Genomic DNA, 13,101 nt, shown 5'->3' on the forward strand with positions numbered 1-13,101 from the left:
AATTGTAAAAATAATTTATTAGTCGCCTCTTGCTTCCTGTCTAAACATTAAAACAATATGACATAACATAGAACAAATCAACCATTCATTGTCAGTGCTAGTTTGAGAAAAGCTGTGCAGATGACAACTGGCAAAGGTTCAAATGTTTGCTTTAAATTATTCGTTTCAGTTTGTTCTTTAGTAAAAATTCTCTTAGCAGTCAGGTGTCTCTAGTACCTGTGCAGATATCTATTTACAGCAAACTTCAGAATCACTAATTTGTTGGAGCTCACTAAAAAGGAAACAGAAACAGTAACATAGTTTCCTGAGTTGCTACATGTCGACAAAAATTACATAGTCAATGAATAATAGCATTCTTCATAGGATTTGGAATTTATGGTGATGACTAGAATGATAAAAATGGATTTATCAATTGCCCTTCCATCAAATGAAACTTTATTTGGAAAAAATGAATTAATTACTCATTCAACAGTATCAATTATAACAGTCAGATCTTCTGTACCTGGGTCTTTGAGAGGTGCAAGTTACTGACAAAAGTATTTACCATAACAAATACTGTTAGTAATGAAAGAAAATGTATTGCTCAGAAAAGATGTCAACATTTCAAAACAGGTCTTTGCATATTAGGTATTATTCTTGATTTAATTTTTGAAAGATTGAGTGATGTAGTAAAAGCTTATAAAAAGCTCAGAAAAAGTCAGCCCTGGAAAAACTCTTTATTTTCCAAACTCAAAGCTTTTTCACAACATGATTTTAATTGTTAATGAAATCTAAGAGTGTTTGCTTTGAGAGATTGCATAATTATGATAAAACATTTTCAATGTCTCAGTTAAATTTGTAGGTTTGATCTTTTTATTTTAAGTATAAAATATGAATAACTCACTTTCTCTGCAATTTTCAGTCTCATTATACAGTGGCTAAATCTTTACTTCCAATCCTGACAGTTCAAGTAAAATGAAAAGCACAGTACCTAAAATAACCCAAGCTCTCATTAGGATGTTGATCTGTAATTTATCATGTTATGTGGACAAAGTTAAGAAAATTATCACAGCTGGAAAACTGAACTCGTTAACACCACTTTTAAAAATTGATTGTTTTAAATATTAAATATTTATATAGTTATGTTTGAACTTGATTGCACTCATAGAAGATGTCTTTGTGGTAGCAAAGATTCTGGAGAGATAGTACTAAAAATTAGATAGAGTTTAATTTGACCACAGTTAATAGAAAGGCTTTGTAATCTTACAGTTTAAGTTTTCTGTGTCTGACCTATTGATCTCACATGTGCAAAACAGCTGGCATTTGTAATTTTTAATAATAAAGATGGAAAAATCCTTGACAACAATGTCAGCTCAGGGACTCAAGTTTCCCTTAATTCAGGGGGTTCTTGACATGGACATATCCATTGCTCCTTTGTAGAAATTTTGCATTGGTACAATTTCTTATGTTAAGTGTTAAAATAATTGTATTAGCTCATTTTCCACCAGAACACTTAAATTTTTAATTTTACTGCCAATGATTTTAATCCTAATCAAATTATGTTTTATTTCTTATGCTTGGTTCTAGATTGTGTTTTTAAATTTTGTCCTCTTCAAAGTGTTTCCTGTACAGGTAAATTGGAGCCCCTACTGACAGTTCTGTTACAGCAGCCTTAAATAATTTGTGAATCTCTGTTTTTGTACAAAGTTTACTCAAGGTACTCTCATTCATATTAAATACCCTAAACCACATACAAGTTTGTTGCTTGATATTGAAGTTATCATCAGAGAAAGATATCAAAGCTGTTAATGAAAATATCTTAGCTTCAAAATTAACACAGGATTATTATCCTGTTGTGATAATAACGTCCCGAAACAATTCTCAATAAAAAGATTAATCACACTGTGTACCTCTAGGCTAACTTAATCTTACTGTATAATTCCTACTTCAGGGTCAGAAAAATGTTGATGTCACAGAAAGCTAAAACATAAGCCTCAAAGGTGGAAATTTCCTTGAGGATCATATAGCTTGAAGAACATTATCCTCAAAACAATTTTAAATCTAGAGACTCAAAATTGTTAATTTTTGCGGAGAATTTAAGGACTTCAAGAGCTTCCTCCATTCTCTCTAACTTTACTGCCCTGACCGCACTAGGTGAATTGTTTTGTAATGTATGACTTCAATATTACCCGGGCTTGACACTAATGGTAGCCAACTAGCCTCAAACTAGTAGAAATTCAGAGTTGGCTTGTGGTTTTTTACTTCTGCTGGCCAGTTTGGCTGGTAAACAAACTGAAATTGTTCTAATACCTAAGTTGTCACAAGCCACTTGGCTAGTAAGTTGAAAAGTTAGTGTTGAGCTCTGATTACTCTGGATTTCACCAGTATAAAACTCAGAAAATATGTTAAATAAAAAGTGTGTCATTTTCATGAAATAAGACCTTGAAGAATCACATATTATTTTCTCCATTTACACCACTGTCATCTATACAGATCTTCGTGCAGGGAGACTTTTTAAATACAGCATGTGTTGGAATTATTTACACGTGCATCAACCATTGCAAGGAGTTCCCGTCATTTCTTTGATTATTTTGGTGCATTAATTAATTTATACATTTTTCAGTAATTTTTAAATAAAGGTTCTCTTTGAGAAGTGGTTGCTGACTTTTTTCTCTAATTAATTTTTTTTTCCTTAGAAGCCTTAAGTTTTTCAATCCAGTTAATCTCTTTTTCATCAAAAATTTTCATACCAAAAGCTAGAAGACCAAGCTGTGAATGAGAAGCTTCTGATTTCACTTTGCTCTTAATACAGGATAAAAACTGTGACTGGGTTAGGTTGCGACTGCAGTACTTTGGATGCCATGTGTGAAAGATTCCTCTGTCTGCTGCCCGAATAACAATCAAGTCACTGGCAAGGTAGCTTCGATACAACTTCACATCTTCCATTCCCCAGCCTTTGATTGACAGATCAAAGCCACCAATTTTTATGAAGTCATTTCTGTACTGGCAAGTCATTCCATAACCAAAATCTCTCCAGTAACCAGTGTCACGATTTATACGAAATTGGTTCTGATTTGAAGGTGGTGATCCTCCGTACACTATAGTGGGGTTGTAAAGACTAAACACGACTGGGTAGTATACTTTCAACCCTGGGGTAGAGTGAAATCTACAGCGATCCAAAAATTGAGATGTAAACATAACATCGACATCACAAAAGAACATGAGGACATTGCCTTTCTCCCAGGAAATAGCACCCTGCTGGAGACCGTAGCCTCTAGAAAATGTCTCATTCGTAAATATTAGTTTATAATCTGTGAAATTCTCTGCTTTGGAGACGTTCGCCATCATGGTTTGCAATTCTTTTTTACCATCCTGACCAAAGAAAACGATTGTGAGAAAAACCGATTTGTCCCATCTCACACAAACATCGACAAAATTGTCCAGGAAGGCTTTAAATTTATCCAGCCGACCCGATAGCGGCAAAATCAAATTTATGTGCTCGTTGTTTGTGTCAATTGTCTCAATGCTGCCTGCAAGGTTCAAAGGACCGAATGGACGTTCAATTTTGACTCGGTGAAAGACTTTGTTATTTGTTGATCTGAAATAAAAATCGTACTGGGAACCGATAATGCGATCGACCCGCATTATTCCATCCACAAGATCTCTCGCTGTGATCTCCATTTTCCTGCCCTCGTAGTTTTTAAGAGCATCAACGGCAATCTTCATAACCTCTTGGTAATCTTTACCTTTATGTCCATGCGGTCTTTCGGCAGGATTACCCGAGAGACCGTGATAAATCTGATAAATCGCATTGTACGCGACGCCGTCGAACGGAACAACCTCAAACTCATTTCTTAACGGTTGACCTCTCAAAAATTCTCCTGTCGCCTTTCGGCTTTTTTCACGGCTGAGTTCTTGAGCGATGGTGATTTTCTCCGCATTTCTAAGCCGCTTTAAACGCTTTGAAATGTCTTTGTTACGTGTGGTTAAATCGCGAATGACACCACTTAAAGCGTTATTCTCCTCTTTCAGATTTTGAACATCGAGATTCAGGCGTCGAATTTTTTCCGTCAACGACGACAATTTTTCCGTGGGAATTTCAACTTGTCGCCCACGATTTTTCGCGTTCAGATCTTCATCTCCTAGTCCTTTGCAGCGTGTCAGTGCAAACAATAAAATCTGTCCCATCAAAATGAACAAAACCAATGCAAAAGTCGCCCGGAAGACAACGACAGTCGAAATCCTTGGCATGGCATATTTTAAGCGCCTCTTGCTTGTCCTCCAGAGTTCTGAGTAGTGAGGCTTTACCCTGTTTAGAGCGACGAATAAATTATATATTGTTGGTTTCTCGGCCAAGTAATCGCCAATGTATGAATGACCAGTCAACGCAAACACACATCAGCTGAGTTTTAATATTGCCACATGCTCGAATACTACAGCGTGACATGTAACGCAATGCTTTCCTTCGTTGTCGAAAAACCTCGCGAACTTATGTTTTCATTTATGTAGTTCGTAACTTTTCTTTACGAGTCGAAGAAATATTATTGGGTAGCAACATTTTATTTTCAATAATGTAGGTAAACGAAACCAATTTATTTTTAACTACTGTCAAATTTGAATCGTTTAGGGAATTTCTTTTGTCTTTTGACAGAACAAGATAAAACATTTTAAGTGTAAATAGTAGGAGGTTTAGCTATATGTATATGCTCTACTATTGTTGATGTATGTGAATAAAGCAAAAACAGGAATTTTGATTCAGACATTATAGCTGGTTAATAATCACAAAGGATGGAAATAAGTTGATCTTTTTCCTTATTTGCGTGACGTACTTGTTTTCAGTTGTTTTCAACATTTTTTTTATTCATCAGAGTCGCTCGGCAAACACGTATAGCGATGAAATTGGATAGAAACTGGATAATTCCCCATTTCTTCTTTAGAAAAAATGGATAAAAAACCAAACAATACAAAAAGGATTTTAATGAGCCCCTCTGTTTCAGCGAGAAGCTCTGTAAGGGCACCATGACAGATTACAAACAGTTGATTGCGTTGCCGAAAGCTTGAGAGCTCTTTGATCAGACACTTCCTTAACGAATCCTCAAGAGAAAAATTCTGCTCGATATGCCAATGATAGCTTTCAATCTTAGACGATTGCCGCTCTTTTTAATATCAGCAATGCTGTTTTCGGGGTGTAACTGAAACATGCCGCGAAAACAAGAAGAAGTTGTGGTGTATGTGGAGGCAATTAGGCAAACAGGCCGTAATTTCCTTACAACATAAATAAACAACTGCCCTAATCGCGCTTATTAAGGAGATTTGATAAAATTCAGCTTAGAGTCATTGTTTTTATTTGTTGTCATTTTGATCGGTGTAACGGAAATTCATCATTGAGATTTCTTTTTGTACTTGCATATTATTATCTTACAACACGATTGAGATAAAGAAGGGTGTATGATGCAAGACATTTCAGAAGGACACGGCGCCACGCTGAAGAGGTCTGTCTTTCAGAGGTCATACATGTCTTGTGGTCATTCAATATATGACTCCTACGGGCAGGTAACATGCACGAACTAATATACCCACTCGAATTTTCTATAGTTTTTCCTAGACACTGAAAAAAAAAAAAAAAAAAAACTTTGTGGTCGTTTACATGGTTTGTTTTAAGCCGTGGATCCCTAATCCGTGAATATTAACAAGGAAAAAATTTCTTCTAGTTTTAAGAGGAGTGATTTTCTAAACACAGAAACGTAGGTCTTGAAGAGGGCCTAGAGCGATGATAAAATCCAAGACGGGTCTCAGGCATTTAATTGGCAAGAGATCGAAAAGCGAATGTACTTCAAGTTCTTGATCAAGCTTTTATGGTCAAGATGTATGGTCAGGAACAACGTTCTTATTTCTTTGCGGTACGTTTTTGAAAGGTTCAGAAAGAAACCTGGCCAATATTTTTGTCTCCCTGACCTCGCACGCTTATCAGAAATAAAACTCTGTGAGGAAGGTCCAAGTTTGGAAAGTTAACGAGTTGATTTGTTTGCTCTCAAAAATGTAATTCGAATGTATTGTGTCTTTCGAGAAACATTTCCCTAGGGACCATATTCCTTAATTCTCTTTTTGTCATAGCTGTCTTAAACCCAGGATGTTTTGTCTTTTCATCCGAAGATTTCAATGTTTTCCACACCTCATTGATGCTCTGTTGTCCCTCCATTTCCTCAATGTGCAGACGTGTTTATTCACTTGGTGATCAGTGGCAGTTGTAATTTTTTTTATTACCAGGAGAACCCATTCCTATTCGTCACGAATTGCTTGGGCTATTTTTATAATTATCAAATTGATCTAGAATCTCACATATTGCGCCAAAACACCAGAACAGTTCTTAACATTCTCGCGATAAAAAAAGAAAACAAATATTGGTTTCAGAGCGTTTAGAAATGAACAGCCAAAATATTAAAGTGAAAGCGGATATTCAGACCAACAAAGCATCAATACGATCTTAAAAGAAAAAACCATCACGTTCGAGGAATAGATTGAAAAATAATAATAATGATGACAAAAGTTAAAATAAATACGGAAATAGGAAAAAGAGGCTTCAGCCCCTACATGGACCCAACGCAGTCACTGCAAATCTCTATTAAGAGAGGCTCTGGTGGAAGTACAGCTTTAGAGAGAATTTGGTTGAGAGAAAGTGTGCCGACATTGAATAACAATTGTACTGTTACTACACGGCACTTCTTTAAGAAAGGACGGGTTTTTATTGTCTCACAGCAAAGTGGTTATCTCGTGGGGACCTTTAAAAACATTTCCATAATCTTCAGGCAGTTTCATAGTGTTTAATTGCATGCTCGATCGTTGGGTTGAAAGCTCAGGTGAGATTAAAACTAAGTTTGCACTAGAGGAGATTTGCCCGGAATCTTAAATGATACCACGTTTATCGTTTTAGGATGTTCAGATTCAGAGTAATTTACAAAGTGGCATTGGGCTTCTAAAGTGTTTTCACACATCTAGACCTCATGGCAGACCTTTTCAGCGGCTCGTGCTTTCAGTGAGGAGCTCGGCTTGCAGGCAGCAGTAAATCGATAGGCCTAAGCATCGCCGACAAGCCGAGAGCGATAATTTGTTAATTTATTTACCGTCCTGAAAGATTTAAAGTGCTTCACTGCAGAAGAAACATGACCTTCAGAAAAACGTCTGGACAACCGAGGATCTCATTTGGGAAAGTCGGGAGGAAAAGAAGAAGTTGAAAGATGTCATGAAAGAGGCATGTGAAAGAGGCATGTGAAAGTGGAAAGAAGCCACGTTTTCATCGTGGGCAATTGTACATAGACGGAGCTTTGTTCAAAAATTCATAGATGTCTTGATCATTGTCAGGTTAGTTAGTAACTATAGGGAAATATGCGAGATTGAAGAATGTTTTAAATCTGCTGAATGATCTACAGCTCAAATGATCCAATTCTAAATCTCCAATCCTTCGATGATCATGGCATATTTATAATAGAAGAGACAAACGAGCTCTCCAATGTAGTCAAACCGTATCTTTCGGTGTTACATCTGAATACTCAGAAGTTTGCGTAAACATTTTGACGAACCATGTAATCTCCTAGATTCTACTCCCCTCAAATTTAATTGAATTACTTGCTCAGAAACATGGATAACTCCTCAAGTCGATCCGAATCAATTTCAAATACGAAGGCACAGCGCTTGCATGATAACAGACAATCGCATTTCCTCAATAGGCGGCGGAGTTGCTTTATTTTTTAAAGAAGATGTTGACTATTGACCAAGAGATAATCTAAGAATCGATGGAATTAAGAATATTTGGGTGGATGCGCACAGTTTGATAATAAGCGTAAGCTACAACCCGCCTAATGGGTCCTATAGGAAATTTGTTGATGAAATTGAGCAAGTTTTGCACACCATCTTTTTGTCTGAGCGGAAGTGTTTGATACTAGGTGATTTTCACATTAACACGCTTTCTAAGAGCACTCTACCGAAAGAATACCTTAATCTAATTCAATCAGAGGGGTTTAATCCCTGGTATTCGAAGCAACGCGTATAACTGAGACAAAAATGAGTATTGCAGCAGAAGTTGCTGATCCCTCGCCTGTCTTTAGCCTTGTGTACGATCCAAATTGTAGCCCCATTCCTCAGTGACACAATTGAAATTAGCGATTTTAAAGGATTTGACAACATTGCTTTTCAAAATGCGTTAAGGAACGCAAACCGGCTGCCCGTATATAATAGTTGTGAGGCAAATGAAAGTTTGTCGAGATTCAGTCACATTTTTAACAGCAATGGACATGCACCTGTGAAAATAATCAAAATAAAAAACAAGTCAAATAAACCCTGGGTAACTGGAGGTTTCAGAAAATCAATTAAAATTCGTAATCAGGTGTTTAAAAAATGGTTGACAACACGTAACTCCTGCCATCATGATTAATGCAAACTTTATAGCAACAAAATAGTTGCCATTAACAAAATATATCGCGCACTATATTATGATAGTATACTTAAAGATTCTACAAACTCTAAGAAAATGTGGGATAACATTAATGTGATTATAAACAAAAAGAGGTCATTTTCCAACATTGACAAGTTGCACTGAAGTAAAACGACGAAAACTCTGAACAGCGCTAGCCGTTCTCAATATCAAATGCGATCAACAAGTACTTCTGCAGTGTTCAAGCTGAACTTGCATCCAAACTGCACAAATCAAATCACCGCGTTCCTCTTACATGCACAGGAAAAAAGAATCGGTTCCGCTTTATGAGAGTAAATGAAGCGGAGGTCTTCTTTTCATTAGAAAGTATTGATACTAAGAAATTGTTTGGTCTTGACAAATTTCATCCTTTGCTATTACCTTCTGCTGGAAAAACTACAACTGACTGCTTGGGTGACTTAGTAGATGATATAACTAAAGCTATTGACGAAGGTAGCTATGCTGTATCTATATTTCTAGACTTAAGCAAAGCCTTTGATACAGTTAACCATTCTATTTCAATTTCCAAACTTGACGTATATGGTATTCGTGCCGGTGAAAACCAGTGGTTCAAGTCTTACTTAAGCAAACGGAAACAAAAGGTGTTCGTTAATGGTGTCGAGTCTAATTTTACTTATTAAATTCACGAGTGCCACAATGGTCAATGTTAGGGCCATTTCTCTCTATAGTTTGTATAAACGATATGATCATAGCTATTAATTAATTTACTGTAAGAGTTGGTAGAGATTTAGACGTATTGATCCAGCGAATAAATTCCGAACTACCACCAATCTATGAATGGGTATGCTCAAAAAAGTTAACCCTGAATTTAAAGAAGCACTCTTACGAAACCGCCCTATAATTTGAAAACCCGAAAAATTCAGTTATTTCATTATAATATGAATTTTTAGCAATTAATAAAGCCTTTTCAATAATGATTTTAGTTGAAAGTCAATTCTAGGGCGAGAAATTACGATTTGAAAACCGTTCCGCCATTAATTTTCGTAATCACTTGCCAGCCTCAAAATTAATGGCGGAACGGTTTTCAAATCGTAATTTCTCGCCCTAGAATTGACTTTCAACTAAAATTATTATTGAAAAGGCTTTATTAATCGCTAAAAATTCATATTATAATGAAATAACTGAATTTTTCGGGTTTTCAAATTATAGAGCGGTTTCGTAAGAGTCCTCCTTTAAGTAAGACAAAATACCTGGTTTTCCAACTACGACAGAGAAATAATTACAATTTGTATCCCCCTTAAATTGACAGATAAATACCTTGAACAGTCTGACCCTGTCATGGCATGATCATACTGATTATATTAGCAGTAAAATTAGGAAAAGTCTAAACATAATAGCAAACTGAAACGACAGGTAACAATTCAATCTCTTATAAATGTATACTATGCACTTATATATCCTTATTTAACAAACGGCTGCATATAGTGGGGAATAATTACGAAGCTCCATTGTCTTAGTTGGTAAAGCTACAAAACAAAGTTCTGAGAATCATCAACTGAACAATGTACCAATTCGTGACCATGTTATTCCCCATTATGTAGACCTTGGCCTAATAAAGCTTCCTGACATAATTAAATTGAGTACGTGTCAGCTATTTTACGATCATATTGTAGACAATTAAATCTTCTAATTTTGCACAGTCTTTTGTATCTGAGATTCAGTGTTTATGCCACTAGTAGTACATCTTTGCAACACCTGAACCCTAGCCCCTTCAGAATGAGTTTAAGGAAATTCTTTCCAACAGTTCTAGGGTGCTACAACTGGAATGATATTCCTATATCTATACAGTAGAAGCCCACTAAAAAACTTTTTAAAAGAACACTTTTCTTACATTACCTTTCTCAGTCACTGATTAATGTCAATCAATCAATCAGTCAATCAATCAATCAATACTTTATTTACCCACATAGCGTCAAGGAGCTCATAGAGTTCGTTCAAAATACTTACGTGTCATCTTCGGACTATGTTTTATTTATGAATAAAGGCTTTTAGTTTCTAAAGAAACTGTTTGGGGCTGCGTCGGTCGGGTTAACGAAATAATTTGGATACAAAGTTGAAATGGTAAATTGGCCACCGCAACGATTACAAAAGCTGACGTTTCGAGCGTTAGCCCTTCGCTCCGACGTTACGGTGGCCAATTTACCATTTCAACTTTGTTGATATATCCAAATTATTATGTTTTATTTACATATTTGTTTTTTTAGCTGTGATTCCTATTCCCTCTCATATTTGTATTTTATATTTGTATCGCTTCTTTTTACTATATGAAAAAATCACGTAATTTAACGCAAAGGGCATCTTATTAGCTTGCTTTAGATGCCCTTCTCCATCTTCTTATCTTTCTTGTAATTATTCATTAGATTCTTATTTGTTGAAATGGAGGAAAAAATAAATACAAATGCGGTAAATCCGGCAACATTCCACGCTGAATTTGTTATTTTCCAAACTTTTCAGCTAGTCTGTGGTCCCACGTCGTTCAGAGTGGATCCAAATTCCACAACAACTGCCGGATTGTTTCGATATGTGATTAAGTCAGTAAAAATTCTCTTAAGAACCTGGGATTGTTCGTATTGTTCAAACAGGCCACCAAACATGATTGTGTAGGATTTCCAAGCACCTAAAAAGATGGAAAGGTTTTGTAAGTTGGCATCTGTGACTGGTGCGCTGAAGGCTATCCATATCCAGAAGGTAAAGTTGAAGACAGAGAAAAAAAAAAACAAGAAAACTATAAAGTATTCGGATTTTTGACAAAATAGCTTACACTAGCTAGGAGAAGCTCCTGATTTAATTTCAAAACTATACAGATACAAAGTCAGTTTAATCGGCAGAAGAGATTTTCACGGATTTCAATGTAGGGTGACTCAGATCCATAGGAGGTTGCACTGTAGGGGCATTTAGATTCTCAACTGTTCTCGCCCATCGAGAAATCCGATCCCGTTACATTCCCTGATGAATTAATATTCAGCTGCACTGTCAAAATAGGTAGAATGGATCCACAGCAACCTCGTTCCCAGGGCCTTTTTCCTTAGTTGGGGGTGGGGCTAAGGGAAAAGGCCCTGGGAACGAGGTTGAGATCCACAGGTAACAACAACCGCATGCCTTGATTCGACATGCAATAACTGAAAAAAATCTTTAAAATCACAGAATTTACATAGCAGTAATACTACAAAGAAATTTTAAAAAGCGCTTTATATTCAATTATATACCAATGTTCTAAGTTATGTTCATAAAACGGCAAGGCTGATACAGATTCGAATCAACATTGCAGTAAGTTCCAAAAGACAGGAGCAGCACCCCATAAGCGAAGGTGTGCAGGATCCCCAAGTGTAGGGCAGATGACTTTTGGAACGAAAAGGAGATTGTGTTTACCAGCGGAGAGCATGATTAGAAGATGGTTTCAGAGACATGGGATCTTCAATCTGGAGTGGACTTAGGTTGTTCCGCGATTTGTGAACAAAAGGAGGCAATTTAAACTGCACACTAAACGTCACACGAAGGCAAAGCAGGCCGAGCAGTTTTGACGTGATCAAATTTTGCAGTCTGGAAATCACTCCAGCCACGGCATATTTAATTTCTTGTGATGGAGTGAGAGCCACAGACTCAACGGACTCTTCCTTACAGACACCGGAAATTATAGGACAGAGTTTCCAAGCCCCTAAAACGAAGGGAAAGATATTTTAGCTGTTATCTGTAACTACATTTGATAATAAAAATTAACGGTAAAAAACTACGACGTTTCGAAGTCTGCATGACCTCATTATCAAGTAAAATGTTAAAACTGATGTAAAATTGTAGCTCAGAGATTATGATACAAATAAAATGTGATAACTTCATTGGAATAATGAGCGTTCATTGTTATTGGTGTTTAGCATGTCAGATCGTGCAGTATATGTTTAAATAAATACTTTTGCACGTATTGAGTCAGACTGCGTGTTTAGCTTTGGTTTTTGTTCGCGAATGAATAGCATTTCGTGAATTAGGCAGTCCATTTTTCCGCGGCATTTCTTGAGAACGGAAAACATTTCCTCTAGGCTAGTGGACGCTACACTGTGGGCTTCTTTCAGATGCTTGCCAATGACAGAGGCTTTATGTTCTTCTATGCGTTGATGAAGATGGCGTGTGGTATAACCGATATAATCCGCATCGCACGAATCACATTTAAAAGTGTAAACAACGCATTGGTGGTTAATTAAAGCGGGCTTCTCTTCTTGTATCTTGAGCTTTCCCTCGATCTTACGACTCGTGAAAACTGGTTGTAGGTCAGTTCCGATTTTCCGGCCAAGATCTTTCAGCTGATGTCTTACTGTGTCGGCCGATTTTTGGTCTTTAAATGGTAAAGTTATTCTGACAGGTTTTTGTGTAGCCACGTCAAGTTCAGTTGGGGTTTCGTGACGGCTTTGGATCGTAGAACTCGTGTACCAGGCGATAGCTGAGTTGATGAGTTTCACTGGGTACTTAAGCTTAGTAAACATCCGCTTGAGATGCTGGCATTCCTTCGTAAAAGATTCTTTCTTATTTCAAAACAAATTTACAAACATGTAAGGAAAACAAGGGAACATGTTTTGACACAAATTTTCAACTACCTTTATTGACTCTAACATTAGTGATAGACTCAATTTTATAAACCATGTTTC

General features: G+C 36.6%; 1 protein-coding gene and 1 pseudogene across 2 annotated transcripts; one reads left to right on the forward strand and one right to left on the reverse strand.

The window, feature by feature from the left end:
- Positions 1–4,420, reverse strand: LOC111333179 (chondroitin sulfate N-acetylgalactosaminyltransferase 2). Its single transcript, XM_022938710.2, has one exon. The coding sequence runs from the start codon at positions 4,228–4,230 to the stop codon at positions 2,653–2,655; it is 1,578 nt and encodes a 525-aa protein (XP_022794445.2). The 5' UTR covers positions 4,231–4,420; the 3' UTR covers positions 1–2,652.
- Positions 4,421–4,930: 510 nt separating this feature from the next.
- On the forward strand, positions 4,931–10,888 carry LOC111333182 (uncharacterized; annotated as a pseudogene). The gene is made up of 2 exons (XR_002695127.2): positions 4,931–6,836; positions 6,911–10,888. The product of XR_002695127.2 is annotated as an uncharacterized LOC111333182 (transcript).
- Positions 10,889–13,101: the final 2,213 nt, after the last annotated feature.

The sequence above is a fragment of the Stylophora pistillata genome, chromosome 14, assembly GCF_964205215.1.
Source record: "Stylophora pistillata chromosome 14, jaStyPist1.2, whole genome shotgun sequence".
Lineage (NCBI taxonomy): Eukaryota > Metazoa > Cnidaria > Anthozoa > Scleractinia > Pocilloporidae > Stylophora > Stylophora pistillata.